The sequence below is a fragment of the Nannobrachium achirus genome (genome assembly GCF_963921795.1).
Source record: "Nannobrachium achirus genome assembly, chromosome: 10".
NCBI lineage: Eukaryota > Metazoa > Chordata > Actinopteri > Myctophiformes > Myctophidae > Nannobrachium > Nannobrachium achirus.
In genome coordinates this window covers 59,912,061-59,937,147 of record NC_137819.1, presented here as the reverse complement: position 1 = coordinate 59,937,147, position 25,087 = coordinate 59,912,061, and the positions used below count along the sequence as shown (strand labels likewise).

General features: G+C 43.7%; 1 protein-coding gene across 1 annotated transcript in view; it reads right to left on the bottom strand.

Moving 5' to 3' along the window:
• Positions 1 to 25,087, bottom strand: part of LOC308293196 (RNA-binding motif, single-stranded-interacting protein 3-like) — a 527,253-nt gene that overhangs the window by 82,174 nt on the left and 419,992 nt on the right. Inside the window, exon 9 of the mRNA XM_080735633.1 lies at positions 15,465 to 15,561. Within this exon, the coding sequence (XP_080591759.1) occupies positions 15,465 to 15,561 (97 nt within the window). The remainder of the gene's footprint in view (positions 1 to 15,464; positions 15,562 to 25,087) is intronic.

Here is a 25,087-nt window from a genome sequence, read left to right as displayed (position 1 = left end):
ACAGACAGACAGACAGACAGACAGACAGACAGACAGACAGACAGACAGACAGACAGACAGACAGACAGACAGACAGACAGACAGATAGATAGATAGATAGATGTGGAACTGAAAGAAGAAAGTAAGGAGACATAAAAAGAGAAAGCAGAAGAGAAGTAGAAACAAACAGAGGAATTATAGGGCTAGGAGCAGACAAACACACAGACCGGTCATTGATCCTGCTGAAATGATCTGATTAAACAAAGACAAACGGTGGTAATCTCCTATGAGCAGCAAACATCCTCCGCAGCGGGCACAACTCACGAAGCGGGTCTTAAACGAAAAGGTTTGATATTGTTGCTGTCGGGAAAACCTTCACTAAAACTGTTACTTTTCAGGATGCGGAAGGAAAAAAAAAAACATGTTCCAATGGATCCAATTAACCCATTCCCTGCGAACTTAAAATATGGATGTGCGCTAATACTGCCAGGAATATCATTAATTTTTCAGTTCAACATTACGTGGCTTTGAATGGCTAGAGGCTGTGTTGGATTTAATATACCACTAGAGCACGCCAACGATAAGCTTTTCAACACATATCTATGCTTTTCAAGGATGGAGTGATCACGTGGCCATAGTTGGCCTACTGCGTCCGTTAACATTGGTCTGGAGCTAACCATTAGCGTGGGACCGTGTGCGCCACGCGCGCACTTGATGGTGTAAATATTATGATGGCCCATCGGCTGGAACATGTATCCACGCCACAGACACTTAAAAACGGGTCAAAATCCGACGTAATGACGCAGCGTTATGTATTGTAGTGTGTATTGAAACCAACGGCTAGCATAGGCGATTTTACACAGAGGAGGCCTGAGCTAGCGGTGACGTCACCAACCAATCCTTACTTTACACGGTCACTCGATACCATCGTACAAGGTAGGCAAGACCATTTATTCAGCAAAAAATATCCAATAAATTGCAAAAAAATTGAGAGTCTCCTAGTTAGAATGTCGTTTTAAAAGTCGACCCGCAGGCAAGAAGTTTTAATTGCGACCGTCAGGTCGCAGTTACTATCAAAACCTCCACCGGCTGTCAGTCTGTCAGTCGGTCAGTCTGTCTGTCACACGTCACACTTTTGCCCTACTCATATCTCCGTTTCTCACATGGCCCTCTTCTAGCGCCACCATGAGGCCGATTCTTGCAAAACACATTTTTGGACTTTGCCCTAAAATCACGCAAAGCGGTACACAGTATCTCTAAAGTCATGTCATCAACATGGATCTGTCCAATTTCCCATATTCCCTCCTGATTGGCTACCATTGCCTTCTAAAGTTGCTGTATGCGACCTGACGGTCGATTAACTCACTTAGCACCGAGCGACTTTCGGGGCGACTAACTAATGATGGCGTTTAGTGCCGAGCGACTCGGAGCGACTTTTATATAAAAGCATTGTTTAAGCTTTTAATTTGGGTTGATAGACGGAGCGGAACGGTTAGCTTACCTTCGACTAGCATACAGATGAAAACCGTGAAAAAAAAGGATACGATTATGACGTCACCTTTAAGCCATAGCTTCCTGTTTACGTAGGCCTCTGTTAGCCGCTAGGCTCAATGCAAACCATCCGACCCTCACGTAGCTTCACTAGGTCGGATTTTGATTCGGAAACTTTCTGTGTGGCATCTATATACGTTCCGATGCCCATACCAATGGTGGTTTGAGACGATCAAGCACGAATTGAGCAGTATTGAGCTCAAATGGCGGCCCGCGGCCTGTCCATTGAATGTCAATGGAGAGCATGTCATTGTACCATCCTGTTATGTCCTGAACCTCGTTTTTTATTCTGACTTAACATGGGACCATGGAAAGTCTATGGGCTATGGCTCACTCTAGTGGTCATCTTGTGGCATTCGCAGGCACGTGTACCTGGTTATGTAATGTGATTTTGGGGATTCAATATAGCTATTTCCTGGCGTTATAAGCGCAGATTCATATTGAAATCTGGCTCGCTCGGCGCTAAGTGAGTTAATTATCTCCCGATTAGGGAGTCTAAAGGTCTTTGCACACTGCTGCGTTTTTCGGGCCGAATATCGGAGTGAATTTCGGAACACGTAAATAAATAAAAAAAATCAACTTCACCTTGTCAATCACGTTTGCACACTGCCGCCCGCTTCGTATTTATTTTCGGACCAGGGTTGTTTTTTGCGATTTTCGCAACTGTTACCACTGAGTCCCTTGCTCTCTCTCTCTCTTTCCTCTCTCTCTCCCTGGCTTCCGGATTTCGGATTTCCAAAACGCAATGAAAACACGCAGTGCAGTGTGCAACCAGCTTTACTGGTTATCATTTTGTCACAAGCGCTTGGTAGTACTTTTCAAAGTAGGGCATTCATTTAGGGGGGAAAAAGTAGTTGTCGGGTGGAAACCCTGTATGTCCAAAACCTTCATTTTTTTGTCATTTTGAAAACGATTTAAAATAGTGAAAATAGCAGATCTACAAGCACACAACGCCTCGTGGTGTGCTTGTAGATCTGCTATTTTCACTACTTGTCAAACATACACATTTGAAACTTGGAGATACGAGGTTTCTGCCCGACAGTAACAACAGTCACTCGAGACGTGAATGTGTTTGTTGTTCATTCTCCTGTGCAGAACAGGAAACACTTTGGAGGGAAAGAGAGAGAGAGAGACACCCTCTTCTCCCTAATGGATCCTGTTTGTCATTTCTGTCACCCAAATAAACACCTCTCTCTCTCATGCTCTCATTTGACAGGCTGGTCAACCAGCACAGCGCCGTCTGGGCCGTTGCCAAATGTCTTTGCTGTCTGGTAGACACACACCTTGCATGTTTCATTTTTTCATATCGTCACTGTCTCCAGGTTTCAAAGTTTTTTTTCAAAGCAAAACCCTGCTTCACCATACAAGACTGTGGCACAAAACTAGTGAAAATAACGATACATCTTAACAGCGATACAATACGCCTCTTACGTCTCGCGGTAAGAGGCGTTGTGTGTATGTTGATCATCTGTTTTCACTCGTTTAACACATTTTTTAAATGATAAATAGGCTACAAAACGAACAAAGGTTTCCACCCGACCAGAGCAATATTTTTATACTTTGTTGTATGACAGCGTTGCGCAAAATTGATCTGGAAAGCTCATGCGCCGTGAGCTTATAGATCTGGTGTTTTCACTCGTTGTGAAGCATTGTGAAGGTTTGGTAACTATTTGGCCTGCCATGCCCCCGAAACAACGGCGCCAGCAGATTGCAAGTGGTTCCGTCTGTCTGTGGGTTTTATACATATTTAAAAGGATTAACAAGACTTTATGACTAAATAATAACTACATTGGAGCCATTGGAACACAGGTTCTTTTTTTCCCCGTTTCCTGTAAAGTAATGGTTTTGGTCATACTGTATACGGTGGGTTTCCGCCCGGCAACGACAATATGCTTTCTGATCATCATTACACAGTGGTGGAAAAAGTAGTCACATATTTTACTTAAAGGAGTCATTCAGAAAAAAACACATATAGGGTTAAATCTGCCTTTTATCATACCCCTTCATACCTGCTTTAGTCGATTTTTTTCATAGCTGCCCCTGTTGCTAGATTTAGATCATAACTAACACAGTGGATTGTCCTTAGGCTAGTGCGGTTATTTCTTTAGCTTCAAAGTTAGTATTTTTTATTGGATTGTGTTTACACAACGTCCTGAGACCAACCAAACTGCTGTTTTGACCTCACAGGCACCCTTTCTTGTCAAATGGCTTCTGCTCTGCACCAGAGCAGGGAGAGGAGAGGCTAGAAAGGGAGGGGAGGGGAGGGAGGGGTCGGTTTGACAAGTAAGGGTGCCTGTGAGGTCAAAACAGCTGTGTGGTTGGTCTCAGGATGTTGTGTAAACACAATCCAATAAAATACTAACTTTGAAGCTAAAGAAATAACCCCACTAGCCTAAGGACAATCCACTGTGTTAGTTATGAGAGAGCCCGCGAAATCTAGCAACAGGGGCAGCCGAAATCTAGCAACAGGGGCAGCTATGAAAAAAAATCGACTAAAGCAGGTATGAAGGGGTATGATAAAAGGCAGATTTAACCCTATATGTGTTTTGATCTGGATGACTCCTTTAAGTAGGCCTAAAAGTATCAATACTGCAATATAGAAATACTCTGTCACGAGTAAAAGTCCAGATTTCAAAATGTACTTGAGTAGAAGTATGAAAGTGTTGGCATCAAAATGTACTTAAAGTACCAAAAGTAATAATACAAAATGTTTGAAAATAACCCAGCAAGCACGGTCAGGACCTGGACCAATCAGTGACGTCTCGATTGGGGCCACATCACAGCCCATATGGGGATGATCTTGACATCTTTACCAGGACGTCATATGGAAATTTTTGTTTGACAGGATTCATGTTGGTTGAAATCAGGTGATATCATAACTAGTTAGATATGTCCCGTAATATAACCTTATTATGCTCATATTTACAAGCAATAACAATAATCCTGTCAAACGAAAAAGTCGATATGACGTCCTGGTAATGACGTCAAGATCATCCTATGGGCTGTGATCTGGCCCCAATCGAGACTACACTGATTGGTCCAGGTCCTAACGTGCTTGCTGGGAACAGATCTACAAGCGCACAGTGAGCTTGTAGATCAGCTATTTTCAAATGGCCACGGTATAAAGTAACTAGTAACTAAAATGTTCATATAATTGTAGTGGAGTAAAAGTACAACATTTGGATCCGAGGTGTTGTGGGAGTAGAAGTAAAGTGCGTTGGAAATTGGAAACACTCAAGTAAAGCAGAAACACCTCACGATTGTACTTAAGCACAGTACTTTAGTAAATGTCCTTAGTTGCTTTAGATCACTGATGGTTCTGAGGTCACATGAGGGTTGAGCGTGCAGTGGCCCTGACCTCATCATCCCTGGCAGCCTCCTGGAGCTCGTGCTTCCATTTAAACACATCCGTCCAGCAGCACGCCACCGGCTCAACATTCAGCCGGTCATTAAGTCCAAACAGCCAGACCATCAGTCAGGCTAACAGCCACCGTCCAGTCGACCACTGATCCATTCAGTAAGGCCCCGCCAAACAAACATGGAAACAATCTGCCAAACTGTACCACAGAGACATCCTGCATGCCAGTCTGCCAGACAGACAGTCTACCAGACAGTCTACCAGACAGTTTAACAGACAATCTATCAGCAAGACAGTCTTTGAGAGAGATAATCTACCTCAGAGACTCTACCGGAGGACAGAAATCCAAAGAGACAATCTACCAGAGAGACAGACTACCAGAGACCCAGCAAGCACGGTCCAATCCTGGACCAATCAGTGACGTCTCGATTGGGGCCAGATCAAGTCAAACCATGACTAGTCAGATCTGGCCTAGAATATCACCTGATTTCAACCAACATAAATCCTGCCCACAAAAACGGACGTCCTGGATTAATCAGAGAGGGTCCGATCAAGGCCAGATAAATATCATAACTAGTCAGATATGTCCCAGAATATAAGCTTGCATGCTCATTTTTCAACTAACATTACAAACAACAACAATAATCCATAAGTCCATGTGACGTCCTGGTAATGACATCAAGATCATCCCCATGTGGGCTGTGATCTGGCCTAGTTCTGAACGTCACCGGAGTCACCGGAGGACGTTATCATAACGTTGGCTTGCAGGGGAGACATTCTACCAGGGAGACAGCCGACCACAGAGACACCCTGGCAGAGAGACAGGGGATGGCAGTGGCTCACGGGTAGAGAAACCGTCATCAGAACACAGAGGTTTCCCGGTGGGTTGCCAGTTCGATCTCGGGCTCCCCCAGAGTCCTTGAGCAAGACTCTGAACCCCTAGTTGCTCCCGGTGAGCAGGTTGGTGACATGGTTTCCTCTGCCATCGGTGTATGAATGTGTGTGTGAATGGGTGAATGTAATGCACAATCTCTGTAACGCGCCACATAAATGCACCATTTACGATTTTACAGTCCAGCAGTAGTCTGGGATCACTTCACTTTTCGGGTTTGTAACCGGTCTGGAGCGGAAACCACAAAACGTCATGTTGTAGTACTCAAAGGACTACAATTTGCCGGAAAGATCAAACCGGATTCAGTTTTAACCCAAAATATTCCCCTGCGCTCAAGGACACACTTTTAGGGCCTACCTAATAAACTCTTTGATGCGGAGTAGTTTTGCCTTTGAAAGATTTGTTTGGTATATGCATCTTTTAGTCCAACTTTTAGCGACTGGCAAGACTATACTAGGCTACTCGAGCATTTTAATAGGGATTGGGGAAACAAACGGGGGGAACCAAATCAAAGCGACGCCGCTTCTTGGTTTCCGCACTCTAGGCGGAAACCAAACGGCCTGTTGTGAACGAACACCAGGCTTTCCCCCAGAAAGCCTGGTAGGCGAGGTTAGTCCAGCAGAAAGACAGTCCACCATAGAGACAGCCTACCAGAGGACAGCGTGCCAGTAGGGATCCAGCTGCCAGCCGTGGATGGATACCAGACGAGGTTAGACGCAGGACACGGGGAGGCTGGCCTGGGATCTGTGCCTCTTGCCTGACTGTCATACGCGGTATCAAAGGGCTTTGCGGAACACAAAGCCAATTATCATTAAAGCTGCCTGCTGGAGCCAGCCAGAATGCTTTGGATAACATTAAGAACGCCGCAATCCTCTTCAAGGGGGTCATTTACCGATTTGATAAATCAATACCATCCTCAAAGGACGTTCGGATATCTGACCGAGTATAGACGTGGAAAGAAAAAAAAAGAGAGCAATGTGAAAAACGCCAAATGAGTCCGCGGGGTATTTTCATCACGAAAAAAAGGGAATGGTTGGCAACCCTAAAGCATGATGTCGTTGTCGGGTGGAAACCTTGTATGTCCAAAACCGTTAGTTGTGTATGTATCATGCCTTCTTTGGGATCTCCCTGCCATAAGTCTCTATAGACTTCCATGTAATTTATAGTGCACAGATCATGCACCATGTTTGTGCAGGCTGTTCACAGCTTTCAAACAAAAAAATCAGATTGGAAATCCGTTCAGGCATTCTTGAGAAAATAGCCATTATGTTTTACATGTTATGTAAGCAAAGATGGCTGCCCTGTATGAAAGATGGGGTTGTATGGGGGTGGAACATGCAAAATCGCGATTGAAATCATGTTTACTAGATTTAATGGGGTCCAAAAATATTAAAAAAAACAAAAAACAAAAAACAAAAAAAACTTTTTTTTTATAAGTAAAAGTCGATTAAAGTCGCTTGGCAGGGAAGTCCATAGTGAGATAGTTGATCTGAAAGTCGTTTGGCACTAAGTGAGTTAAAAACTATCTAAACTAGTGAAAACAGCCGATCTACAAGCACACAACGCCTCGCACCGCGACTCGCGAGGCGTTGTGTGCTTGTAGATCGTCTGTTTTCACTACCTTTGTGTGACGGCTTTGTCTGATGAAGCAGGGCTTTAAACAAATTTGAAACTTGGAGATACGAGGTTTCTGACTGTGACGATAAGTGATTGTTTTTTTTCTTCTTGTTCTCGTCCTCTCTGCCTCTCTCTCTCTCTCTCTCTCTCTCTCTCCGTCTGTGTGTGTGTGCCGTTGTACTCGGGAACAGGAAGATGGAGGATTCACCTTGCGACGGCGACTGGCTTGTGGGCAATATTACAGGAAGTGTCTGCTCTGCGGAGGAGGAGGAGGAGAGGCTGGGCTGATATTGGAACTGTGAGGATTAATATTCCTCAAAAGCCTTGGCCATTGTTTTTGATAAATCAATTTGGGAAGCCTTCCGAGAGAGGGGATTAGAGATGTGCGTTCTCTCTCTCTTTCTCTCCCTCTCTCTCTCTCTCTCTCTCCTCCAGGGGCGTGGGGGGGGGGAGTGGGACTGAGTTACTAGGGCCCGATGTGGAGGGGCCTTAATGATGTTATATTTTAAGCTATTGAAAAATAGCAGATCTACAAGCTCACAGCGAGCTTGTAGATCTGCAAATCTTTGAATATATGTGTTTTTTAAGCGAACATTTGTAACTCAAATTTTGCTTCTGGGGGGGGGGGGGGGGGGGGTCCCTGGAACTAAATATTTTGAGATGGTCCTCCGTGGCCAAATACATATCATTTTGGGGGTCCTTCACATGAAAAGGTTTGAGCACCACTGACATAGAAACATAGTGAAAAAAAAAGAAGAAAAAAAGACTTTTTCACGATTTAAAAAAAATAGCAGATCTACAAGCTCGCAGCGCGGCACTCGGTGCCGCGCTGTGAGCTTGTAGATCTGCTATTTTTCAATAGTTAAAGTACCCAGGGCCCAGAATGTGGTGCGACACTCCTGCTCTCCCGTGCCCCCACCCTCCTCTGCACCACCCTCCTCTGCACCACCCTCCTCTGCACCACCCTCAGGTAGTGGAGCAGAGTTTTAATCAAAGCACGGCTCAAAAGCAGACGCTCCAACCTTCAGCCACCCCTGCTTTGTTTGCTTGTTTTCCCTAATGCTGTCTTGTTTCCCGTCTCTCTCTCTCTCTCTCTCTCTCTCTCTCTCTGTCTCTCTCTATCTCTCTCTCTCTCTCGGTTGTGTGCCGTATCATAACGTCACTGTCGGGCAGAAACCTCGTATCTCCAAGTTTCAAATGTGTACGTTTTTTTCGCAAAGTAAAGCACTGCTTCATCACACAAGGCCGTTGCATAAAAGTAGTGAAAACAGCTGATCTACAAGCACACAACGCCTCGCACCGCGAGGCGTTGTGTGCTTGTAGATCGGCTGTTTTCACTAGTTTAAATCATTTAAAAAATGATAAATCCAAAACAAACAGTTTTGGACATACAAGGTTTCCACCCGACAACGACGATAAACTGAAAATAGATCTACCGGTACGCCAGTAGTTTCTCAAATGGGGGTACGTACGGTGTACTGCAGGGGGTACAGGAGAAAATTGGAATATGTATTTTACGGTTATGTGTAATGACAAAACACTGACAGTCTCTGTGTGAACCTTCTCATCTGTAAATTGTTAAACCAAAATTACATCAGTACCCTGACTAGTACAACTGTTATTGAATAGAAAGCAGTGTCTATTTGCCATTATGCCGTGTTACTTTGAACATGTTGGCATTGGAGCTGGACTTTTGATGTACGTTTTATAAGCAATTGCTGTAGTCAGGGGAAGAAATCAGGGTCCCATCCTATTTTACAGTACACTTTAAGTATAATAATAAGACATAAAAAGACAGAATAAAGCCATAATAATAATGTGTTGGTAATTAGAGCTAATATATTTTATTAGACAGAAACAAAGACAGAATAGCAGAAAGAGCAAATACATTCTCTGGCACCGGCACCAGCCGCGAACTGCAGCGGCAGACACTGCCGCACAACCGGCAGTTCGACCAGCAGTCGCACTGCATCGCCGGCGATAGGACCAGCAGTCCCGCCAGTAAGACCGGCGGCCGCCGCACGGACCGGTCGAACTGCTGGTCCGTGCAGTGGCCGCCGGTCCTATCACCGGCGATGCAGCGTGACTGCCGGTCGAACTGCCGGTCGTGTGGCGGTACCTGCCGCTGCCAGATAATGTATTTGCTCTTTCTGCTATTCTGTCTTTGTTTTTATCTAATAAAATAATATTAGTTCTAATTACCAACACTGTTTGACTTTTTGACAGGCAGGCCGCAATCTGTGCGAATAGGGAACAAGCGTTCATCCAAGATATTGACCAGGACTGGAGCGCCCCAGGGCTGCTGCCTCAGTCCCTTGTTGTATAGTCTGTTCACCTATGATTGTGTTGCCAGGTGTGGTAATAATTCTATTCTCAAGTTTGCGGATGACACAACGGTTATAGGACTAATATCCAACGATGATGAGAGGGCCTATAGGAGGGAAATTGAAGAGCTAACCCTATGGTGCCAGAATAACAATCTCTCTCTAAATGTCAGTAAAACAAAAGAGATCATCGTTGACTTTAGGAAGTCTAAAGTCAATCACAGTCCCCTAACCATAAATGGCTCACCTGTAGACATAGTGGACAGTTTCAAATTCCTGGGTGTTTACATAACAAACTCACTCACATGGTCTCTAAACAGCAAAGGTATCCTTAAGAAGGCGCAGCAGCGACTGTACTTTCTGAGGCGCCTCAGGAGATTTGGCCTGAGCACCAAGGCTCTTGTAAATTTCTATCGCTGTACCATAGAAAGTGTTTTGACAGGATGCATCACAGTGTGGTTTGGTAACGTGACTGTTCAAGACAGTAAACAGTTACAGAGGACTGAAGAAAGCTGCCAAAATCATTGGCACAGAATTACCACAGCTACACACAATCTATAACACACGCTGTAAGAAAAAGACAGAGAACATCTTAAAGGACAGCAGTCATCCCGCCCATTCCCTGTTCTATCTCCTCCCATCCAAAAAACGTTACCAGAGCATCTCATCGCACACCACTCGTTTCAGTAATAGTTTTTATGCTCAAGCAATCAGGTTGCTTAATGAAGAGATGAAAGCGAGACGTACAGTAGGTAGTCATGTGCACTGTACGCAGTTTTTAAACTGTACACTGTTACACTGTATGGTTTTTGTTGTTTTTGGGTTGTCTTGGGTGACTTGTTGTTGTCTTGTTGTTGGGTTGTTGTTTTTGTGTGTAATAAGGCTGAGAGTGCTCCTGGCACAAGCATTTCATTGTATGTCTGTACCTGTATGGATATGCGTGTGACAATAAACCTGAACCTAACCTAAACCTAAACCTAAACCTAAACCTAAACCTTCTTATTATGGCTTTATTATATCTTATTATGTCTTATTATGTCTTATAGTGTACTGTAAAATAGGATGGGACCGAAATCAGTATAAGGGGGTATTGCAACCAAAACAGTTTGAGAACCAGTGATCTACACCGGTGTTTCTCAAATGGGGGTACGTGTACCCCTAGGGGTACGTGGGGGTACTGCAGGGGGTACGTGAGAAACAACTTGAAAATGGAAATATGTATTTCAGTTATGGTAAATGATAAAACATTGACAGACTTTGTGTAAACCTGCTCATTTGTAAATTGTTAAACCAAATAAACCAAATGACATTAATACTTTCATTAGTACATAACTGTTATTGAATAGAAAACAATGTTTATTTGCCATTATGCCGTTTTATTTTGAACACATTGGCATGGGAATGGGAACTGGACTGGAACTGGATGTATATTTTTCTAAGCAAAATGCTGTAGTCAGGGGAAGGGGGTACTCGGCTTCAGAAATCAGTATATTTCGATCTCTGCATCGAAATATCGTTTTTAACTTAAACAATCGAAGTATATCGAAATGAAAACAGCTAAAATCGAATCGTATCGTTTGATTTTGTGTCGTATCGAATCGGCAGTGAAAAGAATCGATTGTAGCCTATCGTTATTACCTACTTGTGCATTGTATTTAGCATCTTTAAGAAGAAAAAATGAAAAGGAGGGGTTTAATTACTTTTCCTTTCCAATATACAATGTCTATGTATTTGGCAGATAATCACTGTGTTTACGTATTTATATCCATAATAATACATGTTTCTCTTAAAAACCTGCACTATCCACACCTTTCACACAGATTAAATTTCTTTGCTAAATAGTTACTATATCGATTTTAAATCATTGAATCGAATCGTATCGTATCACCATGAATGAACCAATATCGTCCATGTATCGTATCGTCAACCGTGTATCGTGATATGTATCGAATCGCTATTAAAATGCATCGCTACAACCCTAGTATAAGGGGTACTGCAGCCAAAAAAAGTTTGAGAACCACTGATCTACACGATCTCAACGTGTCACAGCAAGGTTTGTAGATTTGTCTATTTTCGGTGTATATACTGACACAAAATAAATCACCCTTTTTTTCTGTCCTTCCCTCTTTACCCTCATCCATCTCCTCTCTCTCCATTGCCTCCACCCCCTCTCTCTCTCTCTCTCTCCCCCTCTCTCTCCCTCTCTCCCTCTCCCTCTCTCTGTCTCTCTCTCGTTGCGTACCAAAAAGAGCAGCATCTGTTTTGAGGACAGACCGTGTGAACGCTGCTGACATCGCACAGACACCTTCAAACGTTGCTGTTTTATGTCCTCTTCATTATTCCACACGTCAGGATCAATGATGCTGTGTTTGTTTAAGCTCTCCAGACCGGGAACGCATCCGCGTCGCGTAACAAACTCTAACCATTCTTTTGTTATACTTAATGTGCCGCGCTATGAGCTTGTAGTTCTGCTATTTTTGAAGAAAAAAAAAACGTGAAAATCCGTGAAAATCTTTGAATATAAATTATTTTAAAGCGAATATTCTTCACTCAAATCTTTACTTTTGGGGGATCCCTGAAACAATATGTTTTGAGATGGGGGTCCGCGGTCAAATACATAATAATTCTATAGGGGTCCTTGACATGAAAATGTTGAGAACCACTGACATAGAAACGTATCGTTTTTTTCAAAGAATTGCACACAATTTTCAAGATTTTTCAAAAAATAGCAGATCTGTTATTTTTCAATAGCTGAAGCATAAAATAACTTTCAACTTTTCAAAATTTCAAGTCTAACGCGACAGATGCGTTTTCCGGTCTTTAGGGGTTAAAGTCAGAAGCCTCGCGCATTGCGTAAGCGGCGCAGAGGGAGAGGAGACAGGTCAGAAAAGCGGGAGGCGTATTATAATAGAAGACGGCGGGTGTTTTTCTCAAGCGCCTTCGCTTGCCGGTTGACTGAGATGATGAGTGTTTGTTTTGGCCCGTCATTTTGTTTCTTTCACACGCCTTCCATTGTGTTCCTGGTTGTTTTGTGTGTCTGTCGTTTCCGTTGTGTGTTTTTTTTCTCCCCCGTCATGTTTTGCTCTCTGCGAAGCAGATGTTGCCGAGCACAGCTGGAGAAACTATGAAACGACAAGAGAATCCAGCTGTTTGACTCAGCCCTGCCCCGCTCCAACATGTCAGCTACACAACCCAACCCCTCGCCACACGGTGTGCACGCACACAAACACACACACAGACGCACACCGGCGCGCGTGCACGCTTACCCTAGCAGACGCACTTGAGCCCTATTTTAGAAATGGCAAAAAGTCTCACATCTACAAACACACAGCAGTTCGTACCACGACCAGTTAGATATTTGACCAATCTGCGTAGTAAATCGTTACCAAGAAATTTCTTCACCAATGTGTTTCTAAATGTGTGTAATATGTACTAAAAGGTTGAAATTCAACTCCCGGGGGAAACCTCATAAAAAACGGATTTGTGTTTGTGTCCCATTAATTTACTATAAAAAAAAAAATACAAAAAATAAATATGCTTTAAGTAGCATGTGAGGGGTCAAACTAGGGGTTTTTCATGATGCTGAATCCATTGCAAGCATTTGTTTTGCATGAAAAACATTCCTTGGGCTAAACACGGACCCACAAAACGATGGTTTAGTGATGAATCATCACTTTTCACCGTTTTGTAGGGGCCATTTGTAGCCCACCGAATGTTTTTTGTGCAAAACAAATGTTTGCAATGGATTTAGCATCATGAAAAACCCCTAGTTTGACCCCTCACATGCTACTTAAAGCATATTTATTTTTTGTATTTCTTTCCTGTACCTATAGTAAATTAATGGGACACAAACACAAATCCGTTTTTTATGAGGTTTCCCCCGGGAGTTGAATTTCAACCTTTTAGTACATATTGTTACACACCTTTAGAAACACATTGGTGAAGAAATTTCTTGGTAACACTTTACTTATTATGTTCCCCTTACTACTATTTTTGGAGCGGTGATAGCCGCTTCCCACGTTTGACTTAATGTGTCCTCCTTGTGTAGTCATGTCTGTCATTAACTGCTCTAATGCACTACTCCACTTCAACTGGGTTTGATTTTTGCATTTCTTTACATTAAATAAAAAAAGGTTTGCCGGCTATAATGCCATGCCTAAAATTGGAACGGCAGGTTGAGAGTAATTAAGGGCTCTCAGTCTCAAGGACAGGTTGTGTGAGACAGAACCACCCAGAACCAACAACAGCTCTTTGTTGAGCTTTGACGAGGCTTCAGCTAAATGTTTATTAATGTTTGTACGGCAGCCAAATGTCACAACCGTCAACCCACACACACACACACACACACACACACACACACACACACACACAGACACACACACACACACACACACACACACACACACGCACACACACGCACACGCACACGCACGCACACACGCACGCGCACACGCACACGCACACACACAGCTGGGAGAAACAACAGCTCGGTACTATTTGGTTGGTTCATTTGAGGACACTTGATCCATTAAAATTACATCAAATACACAGATGCACGCGCACACGCACACACACACACACACACACACACACACACACACACACACACACACACACACACACAGAAACAGAAACACACACGCGTGGTTACCATAGCAGATGCATGAGTTTGGCACTTGAGCCCTATTTCAAAAATAACAAATATATCGCCACTGTCAGGCCGAAACCTCGTATCTCCACGTTTCAAACGTGCATCAATTAAAGCCCTTCTTCATCATACAAAAGTGTTCCACAAAAGTAGTGAAAATAGCCGGTCTACAAGCACACAACGCCTCGCGGTGCGAGGTGTTGTGTGCTTGCAGATCGGCTATTTTCACTGTTTTAAATCTTTTTTTTTAGGTGGTGTCATAGTTTTGTACTTTTTCTGTTTTGTATGTGTCTATGGAGTTAACATTACTCCCCCAGCTGTGATTATAATGTGCAAATTTGCCTTCCCTGTGTATTTTTGGTTACTTCCTGAAAGCTGAAGGCCTCTGATAATATCAACCTAGGAGGAAGATATCAATCTTCCTCCTAGTATAATCATAATACCTGATCATCATGTTTTAGGAGGGGAAAAAATCATGGTACCCGATCTTTAACTAATAACAAAAAAAGGAAGGTGTTGGACATACAAGCTTTCCACCCGACAATACCCAAAGCGCTTATAGTGGCAGACAGTGCTTAATTTGTCAGTGAATCCCAGGTGCCGGATCCCAGGCTGCGCGCGCACGCTGGCTACACGCATAAACTGTCGAGGGACAGTTTTTATTTATTTCTTAATATTTTAATTTTTTAACCTTAATTTACGCACCAAGTATAGCACATGTGGCCCATCAGAACAAAAGTCTATGACACCATGTGTATGTGTGTATATATAGTTTGTCGATTGTGTGTCACCGTCACCTATGAAGCACAACATCAGAGACATTACAAGAAAATATAAAGTAAAGAAAAATGCTGCAGCCAAAAAGGTCTGTATTTGGACAACACATTCTCACCCCCAAGTAGTCAGACACGTGACGGATGAAAACATAAACGACCAAACAGCACTATTTTGATTGACGGGGAAGTCCCGGATCCAATAAAATAGGTGCCGGATCCAAACAAAGAGGTGAGGGAACATGTTCCACCCTTGTTCCCCTTCAAATTAAGCACTGGTGGCAGGTCTAGAAGCAGATCTCAACACACGCCGCCCACCCACCTGATATGTGGAGACAGGTGAAGCAGCGATGAACGGTGTGATGGAGGTCTGTGCGATCATACGGTTGGTGGCAATGCTGTAAGGTGATGAGTAGAACCTGGGGAGGGGAGAGGTGGAGAAAAAGAACGAAAGGAGAGGTTAAAACAATAAAACATAAAACAGCCCAGGGGTCTTCTACGTTTTCAGGCCAAGGACCCCTTAGCTGAGAAAGAGATGAAGCAGGGACCCCCTGTACATTGTATAAAACTATGTGGCAGATTTTCATTGATTTCTTAGATAGATTCATAGACTGGTTTGACAGCACTGTTGTCAGTCTATGTCTGATTCATGTTGATGTGTATTTTAAGACATTTAACCGTAGATAAATCGTCGATATTTTGTAAACTTGACCTTTCACTATGTACTTGGTCTGCTCTTTTTATCCTCTAGTCTACACCAAACCTATTTGCAGAAAATAGCCGATCTACAAGCTTTTTGGCTAAAGTTGTTTATTTAAAATACCTCACAAGGATTTGGCGGCCCCCCAGTAGTAACTCTAAGGACCCTCTAGGGGTCCCGGACCCCCTGTTGAAAACCCCTGGAATAGCCATTACGCTGGCACGATCAGTTTATGTATACACTATGACTGTGCATAAACTCCATTCACACACATTTCATACATATTTTATATATGCTGCTACCGGATGTATTTTACTTGCACAAGAGCCTGAGGTACTCTGCCTTTATTTATTTGTATTTATTTTTTATATATCGTCGTTGTCGGGTGGAAACCTCGTATCTCCAAGTTTCAAATTTGTACGTTCTTTCGCAAAGTAAAGCCCTGCTTCATCGTACAAGGCCGTCGCACAAAAGTAGTGAAAACAGCAGATCTACAAGCACACAACGCCTCGCGGTGCGAGGCGTTGTGTGCTTGTAGATCGGCTATTTTCACTATTTTAACTCACTTTTAAAACAATGAATACTAAACCAACGGTTTTGGACATACAAGGTTTTCACCCCGACAACAACGCTATATTTTTTGAGCACACACTCTATATTTTATATTGTTCCGTTTCGACATTTGATCCACCCTCCCTCTATTCTTATTATTTTAGAAGCTGGATAGCGTGAAAAAACAAACAAACAAAAAAACACATCACCCACTATTTTACACCGGCATACTTGTGATGTGACAAACAGTTGATAAACCGTAAGAGCAAAGAAAACATCAATCAGCACTGAACAGTTCCTCACAGCTCAGCCAGCCACACCCTGACACAAGACACACACACACACACACACACACACACACACACACACACACACACACACACACACACACACACACACACACACACACACACACACACACACACACACACACACACACACACACACACACACACCGAGAGAGAGAAAGAGAGAGACACGCACACTCTTCCGCCGGCTTGCTCAAATCAAATCCTCGCCTATATACAGTATATTGTGTTTTGCTATCCAGCATAAAGGTTCCATGAAATGTCTTATGGGTTCTCAATTGAAAAGTCAGGTTTTATCTCGTCAAAGCGAGCTTTGTTATCGCAATAAAATAGTTGGTTGTCTGGATTTTTTTTTTCAAGGCCGTGTCATTCCACGCGCGCCGGCTGGCTGGCTTAGCCAGACCTGCTGAGTCCAATATTGCGGGAGCTTTGGAGAAAACTCAATGCATTTAAAAAGGAAGCCTATAGCAGACAGGGGGGGGGGGGGGGCTAAGACGGGCCGGGAGCAGGGACGTGCTGGCCATTGGGAAAAGCGGGACAACTCCCGAACGGCCGGTTTCATTCCCGGCCGGTCCAGGCCGGCCATGAAGAAATAATAATAAAAAAAAAAAATGTCGTTCAATTTTGGGGGCTGGGCGGCCAACAAAGTAAATCGTCACTGTCGGGCAGAAACCTCCTATCACAGAAACCTCCTATCACAACGCCTCGCACGTGTGCTTGTAGATCGGCTGTTTTCACTCGTTTAAATCATTTTTTAAATGATAAATACACAACAAACGGTTTTGGACATACAAGGTTTCCACCCGACAACAACGAAATATAACTCATGTAATTGTCCCACACTGGCTTGTCACTTTGTCACACATCTTTGAGTAGCAGCAGCGCTATAGAGAGAGATATCTCTCTATAGTGCGCAATAAGGGCCTCTCCAACTCGTATCTTTTTCCTGGGCTGAATCAGGGGCCCAGCATGTCCCTGGCCAGGAGGCGGGGTTGGAGGGGGAGCGGTACTTTATCACACCGTTTGAGGCGTACAGCGACCCCGGGTGTCACTCTGATCCCCCTGGGAGGCTAAGTGGAATATGTCCACCAGCCTGGAGATCATATTACAGAGCCAGGACGTACGGCTCCACGCACAGTAGACTCTCAGCCTCTGATCTTTACCGTGTTTGATGTTTGATACGGCCCCAAAGTTCTGCTCCTAAACCTGGAAATCATACCTGACTTTAGGTTTCAGGTTCCAGAACAAAGTGGAACATTATAGGAGACTCGGCCCACGCAGCTGCTCGCTAGATGCTCATCTCACAGATGTATGTTCCTTGAAATATAGGGGCGCCATCCATTTAAAGGGAAAGGGAAATAAACAGGCTTTCCAACGGTATGCAAGTTGTGGCCAAGTGTGTGTGTGTGTGTGTGTGTGTGTGTGTGTGTGTGTGTGTGTGTGTGTGTGTGTGTGTGTGTGTGTGTGTGTGTGTGTGTGTGTGTGTGTGTGTGTGTGTGTCTAAAGTGACAATTTAAGGACCTTTTAATACCTCTAAAATGACAAATGAAACATTGGTGAAATTGTCAAATATTAGAGGCAGAAATTGTGAAAATGGACGGCTATTTTGTACAAAATGTAATTCCTCAACTCTTAGTGCTCGTCAGGGTGGGGGGTCCCCAGTTAAAATATGATTATTTTGAGGGACGCGGCCTGAAAAGGTTGAGAACCACTGCCTTAGGGGGTCCTCTCTATGTTACCCACCTCACAGCATTAGATTTAGGGTTAAAGTGGGGAACATAGAACCTGGGGAACATAGGTACTGTCCCTGCCTTAGTGTCAAAGTGTCCTTGGTGCCTGGCACGGTTTCCTCTGCCGTGTGTGTGTGTGTGTGTGAACGGGTGAAAGTAACACACCTTGCATAAAGGCGCTATAATACAGTATGTATTATGTGTAAATGCACCATTTACCATTATACTGTATAGGCTTCTCATGAATCATATCCTCCTAATGAATGTGTCGACCTTCATTCTTCGATTAGTTATTTTATTGCGTGAATATTATGCAAATTGTTGCTTTCTTTACACGAGCAGGAAGTACACCCAGACAGTTTAGTTCTGATGTGGGCATAATATAGGCCTACCTGCATACAATAACAAGATGTTGTTTTCAATGATAGTTTTATTGGTCCAAATCAAATTTTAGATGAATAGAATACACAAAAGAAACCCTGGTTCTTTTGCAGGCTGAATCGTGTGAGATCAGCATGTAGACTAGAAGAAATCTTAAAAAAAATAGGTATTTGTTTCATTAGACATTTAATATGAAACAATCAATGAATGAAGGTTGACAAATCCATTAGGACAATATCAATCATGAGCAGCAGGGAAATGTGTACAACGAGATGAAATATTGAATGAAGAAACCAAGTCTTTAAGCCAACTAAGCCTTTTCCGCCTTTACACCAAATCTCTTCGCCAAAATTCAAAATTAGCTGATAAGCTTGTAATGCGTTGTTGTGAGCTTGTGAGAATGTCTATCCAGAAAAGGGAGGTTCATGTGGTAATGTCTGGGGTGCATTTTAAAGGGACTACACCAGCACCTTCTATCCTCACAAATCTATGTAAGTAGGTCTCAGGACGGGCCGTCTGATTTTGGTCCCTTTTGTGACATCACAAAAGGGACCTACTGCTACTGCTGTGTTGTGTGCTGTGCCGAGTGGGGGTTGGGGAGGGGTGGGCAGGCCTGAGAAGGAGGCCGGGAGGAGCTGGGAGAGGGTTGGGGAGGGGTGGTCAGGCCTGCTGAGCAGGAGGTGGGGAGGAGTGTGGGGCCAAAACTGGCTCTATAGGCTCTATGCATATACTCCATTTTGTTCTACTTCCGGGTGTCTTTCGACTTCCTTCACAGGTGTTACCGATGATACTAATGAAGGGTCTGTTCAATTCTGGTCAAACAGAGTCAGGGTGCTGATATTGTGCATGTTGGCTCACTGGAAACACTCTGCTACACCAGTGGGTCTCAAAGTGTCCTTGAGTGGGTTCCAAATGTCTCTGAGAGTGTACAAATGGAAGCAAATGGACCCGCAAGGGTCCTTTTGAGTCCATTTGTTGATTCCATTTGTATAGAGTTATGGGGGTCCTTGAAATTAAAGAACCACTGTGCAATAAATCAAACAGAGCCTTAATTAGTATCATCAGTAACACCTGTGAAGGAAGTCGAAAGACACCCGGAAGTAGAACAAAATGGCGTACATGCATAGAGCCTATAGCGCAGTACTCCCACTCAGAGCAAGGTGGCACTGCAGCTGAAAATGCTCTGAAAGCCAGGCAGAAATGACAGGGGCTCTGTATTCAGGTGTGGAAATTTAGCCAAAAAACCTTTGTTAGGGACATAAACAATATGATATTAATACCTTTTAAATGCATGGTGTAGAACCTTTAAAGTGAAATTCCCCCTAAAGCAAGACTCCGAATTCAGATGTCTTTCCTGTACGATGACTGCACCATACAGTAGGTGGGTGCTATGGAATGCAGTGCAGTAGGCTTTAAAAAGAGCTAGTTACTGTATATATACAAATGATAAGTACATGCAAGCATATGGCTTGTGAATACTATTTGCAGCACTGGCACTGCACATCATAATCTTGACATAAATCATCTCTGATGATGTGACACAAATAGCTTACTTTGTTCACCACATTGAGTGCTGGGTCTGCCACAGAGAATGAAGGAAAATCCAGACCCTGCTTGCTTTTAACGAGCACGATGACTAAATCATCAGCGCACACCAGATGGTTAATAATAAGAGCTAGTCTTAAGGGCCGTTCACGCCAAGAACGATAACTAACAATAACTATAAATATCGTCTTTGTCGGGTGGAGACCTTGTATCTCCAAAACCGTTTGTTTTGTATTTATCATTTTAAAAACGATTTAACTAGTGAAAACAGCCGATCTACAAGCTGTGCTTGTAGATCTGCTGATTTCACTAGTCTTGTGCGACAGTCTTGTATGATGAAGCAGGGCTTTAGTTAATGAAAAAATCAAACCTCGGTTCGAAGTGAAGCGGTGAATTTTTATTCTATGTGTTCTAGATCTATGAAATCTGTGTTCTAGATCTATACATTCTGTGTTCTAGATCTATACTTTCTATGTGCTTTAGTTCTATATTTTTATGAAATCTGAATGAATGAATGATTTTATCTGGAAGGCCAAATTGTCATGTGAAGCTTGACCAATCCTCAATTCTGCATACACGGGACATGTACGGGACAGACAAAGCCTGTTCATTCTGGACTGGAATGACCATATATGGACATGTAAGGGACACACAAAGCCACTCCTTGGAAGCGGCTTTCACCGCTTCAAAAATATATTAAATATAAGCGCACACATGAGATTGAACACAACGGAACTCATTCCTTTAGCAGAGAGAAAACGTTTTGCTACATTGCTTTGGTGACATGCTACGCTGGACAGTCAATCCAGAAGGACCCACACGAGCCCGCCATGCTGCGGTGGCAGTGAGGCACAAGGTGTACTCCTTTGGAGGCTACGACGACGTGAACGAACAGGAACAGATCGACGTGCACATCTTCAACATGGTGTCCTTGCGCTGGAACAAGTTACCCCCGGTGACGGCCGCGAGGGGAGATGACAATCCCCTCCTCGAGGTTCCCCCCAAGTGCTTGGGCCACACAGCCGTGCTGATAGAGTACGTCATCTACATCTGGGGAGGAATAGTGAACTTCACAATAACGAAGGACCGCAACAGGTTGCTCACGATCACGGGGGACAATTGCAACGTGCTCTACGCACTCGACGTCGACACGCACAGGTGGTTCATGCCGCCGGTCTCTGGGACCCTTCCCAAGGCCAGGTACACTCGGCCTGCGTCTTGGAGACGGTCATGTATATCTATGGAGGCTACAACAAGCACACTGGATACACCAACGACTTCCACAAGTTGGACACCGCCACAATGGTCTGGTCTTTGATTGGTGCCACTCCCATGCCAGCTTTGTTTTGTCACTCTGCCACCTTCATCGGGACAAAGATGTTTGTGTTTGGTGGCCACGGGGACCAGGACCCGCACTACTCCAACACCATCAGAGTGTTTGACACGGAAACCAACGACTGGTGGCTGAACATGCGCACTCCAGTCATTCTCCCAGAAAGACGTGAGGATCATTCAGCCTTTGCCTACAATGGAGAGCTGTACATATTTGGGGGCCATACCTGGACACAGACCTTCGATGACATGTGGAAATTCAGTCCAGAGACCTTCTCCTGGAGGAAGGTTGAGCCCAAGGGGGAGCACCCGCTTTGGTGTTTTGGGATGTGCTGTTGCATGGTGGGAGACTGCATCATCATTTTCGGAGGATATTACAAATACATACCCAATTTTGGTTTAGTCTTAGATCTAAGTCCGAGTATGAATACGTTATGCAAGCTAAAAGCTATTCAGTATGGTCTGGAGCCATCTGGACTCCCGCACCACATCAAGTGGGAACTGGCAGCCATGAGTAACGGCAGCAGCAAGAGGAAAAATAGCCTGGAAACATGACTGGCATATCCCTCGTGACACAACGACGAAAATGGGGCGCACCCCAAAGAAGACTCAACTCCCGCCACCTCTACAATAAGGAGGGATGGCAGTGCCCTATACTTGAGGACCGGTCTCTACCGCTGGCTACTGTTTGAGACGTTGGTTCTTCGATGTATAAGCCCAGAGACGAGGGCATGGCTATGCGACATTCCTCTAGGACAGGGCTACTCAACTTAAGATGGCTTAGGGGCCACTCAGCAAAATACCAAAAGTCCAAGGGCCACAAGCTAAAAATGACAGTCCTATTTTGGATGTTTAGACAATGATTTTTTTTAACACATTACATGTAGAAAACAATTAAGGAAACACACATAAAACATCCAAATGTACATCTATAAGGCTAAACCTCATTGAACAAAAAGATTGTCATGACATTAATGATGAAATGATGACTCTTTTGGAACAAACAAAATAGCAAAAAATAAAAATATTGTATCCTAGTGATTTTGGAGAGAAACTGAAAAAGTGACATCAGAAATGATTTGTCCACACTGAAAGTAGACTAAATATATATTTTTTATTGGTATGACCATGTGTGTGTGTCTGTGTAGGCTATCTGTGTCTATGCCATGGGCCCATAGCCAATCAGAAAACGTTGACGTCATAACATCGAGGCAAATAAGGGCCACAAGAGGGGTCATCTTTGCCCAAAGCCATTGAAGCGGATGGAAGGGGCACAAATCTCTAGTATGGTGAAACAGTGGTTGCTATTTATGGTTGGTAGGGTCTAATTAGGTGGTCGCTAGGGAAATACAGCAGTCATGGTCCAACAGGTGGTTGTTAGATGTAATGATTCACTAACCCTAACCCTAACCCTAACCCTAACTCACGAAACGATTCAAATCACACAAAAAGTAAAAAAACATTTTACTTCTTTATATTCTGAATGAATTAATGATTTTATCTGGAGGGCCGAATTGTCATGTGAAGCTTGACCAATCCTCAAATTATCCAATCATCAGACCGGGACGGACACTACACACACACATACGTACGTACGTACGTACGTACGGACGGACGGACGGACGGACGGACGGACGGACGGACGGGACAGATAAAACCTATTCATTCTGGACTGATATGACCATATATGGACATGGGACACACATTTTGTTTTTGAAAAACCCTATTCATTCTGGACTGATATTCTGGACGTACGGGACAGATAAAACCTGTTCATTCTGGACTGGAATGACCATATATGGACATGAGGTGACAGACATTTTGTTTTTGATAAAACCTGTTCATTCTGGACTGGGATGACCATATATGGACATGAAACACACATTTTGTTTTTGAAAAAACCTGTTCATTCAGGACTGAAATGACCATATATGGGCGTGGGACACACAAAGCCACTCATTGGAAGCGGCTTTCACCGCTTCAAAAACAAAACATTTGAAACTTGGATATACAAGGTTTCTGCCCGACAGTGACGATATACTAGTCCTTGCCCGTTCGAACATAATTGTGCTCCGAAGTATGTGCTGTTTCAGTTATGGTCAAAGCAGTCAAAGAAGTAATGCTGGAGATTACTTCTATCAGTACTGTTAGCCATCTCCAAATTTGGGCACTGTTTCAGCATGCGGCTGTTACCATGGCAGCGGTATCAGTGATGTCGGTCATCTCCAAATTTGGACACTGTTTTTAGTATCAGTGATGTCAGCATGCGTGTATATCAGACAGACATCGGACAGACAGACATTCGGTCGTTTATTAGTAGGAAATTTTTTATGATCTTTGAGCGGTGCTAACCGCTCCTATGTCTGGCTTTGTGTGTATGGTCCTATGTACGGTATGAGGGACTGTATATGAGTGTCCGTATGAACACAGAACTCCATTTATGGAGATTAACTGTCATGGACAGAACGGCCCATACAAGGAGATATGGCTATTGACGGGAAGTTACCACGCTATATCAGATTACTGCTAGATTGGAAAAAAAAGAATACAGGTACTTAGCAGACCCGCTCAAGTGACTGGCTTCAACTTGAGTCTGAACTAGGTAAATCAGCTTTCTGCTTTAATGCTCCCATCTCATGGAGCACTCTACAACTCACGCTAAAATTGTATGCTCCAATATCCTATGGACAATTTAATAACAGGCTCTTAAATCTCCCTACCTCAGACTATGCAGTTGTTTTTAACACTTTGCAAGCCATGGGGAGCCCCTTAATATTAAAACCGGAATATACCGGACATCTGAGCAAGGATGTCTCAGCCGCGCCGTCTTTTACCGTACTGGGTCATTAAAAACGAAATAAATGATTTTTATCCGAAAATCGGCGATCGTCTAACCTTCCCTAGTCACCGCTCGTCCATCGATAGCTCATGGCTGCTCTGACATGAACCGGAAGTGACGTCAGGTCCATTCCCTGCAGAGGCTTCCTAGCAGCCGTCCGTTTACTGTTTAGACGATAACATTAGCATAGCTGGAGTGCTAAGGGCTAAGCTAGCCAAAATGGTCACATCGACTGTTCAGTCATACCTGGACCATATGCTTGGATTATATGCGCACGGATCGCGCACGCGAAACGCACGGGGAGAAGATGCCTCGGCCAAAACCGCCACTCTATGTCAATGGAGATCCAGATATTCATGGTGAGCAAACGACCGGGGGATCGAAAAAAAAAAGAAAAAACAACAGCGACGTCCAAGAAGGAGGGGTGGCGGGCTCATGTTTATAAACATAATATTATGTCTCAGATCATAACACAATAATAGAAATTTCACGGCTAATCTATCAACAAGCCATTCTATTTCGGCTAGCAAAGTGTTAACTCCCTGTTGTTTTTAATTC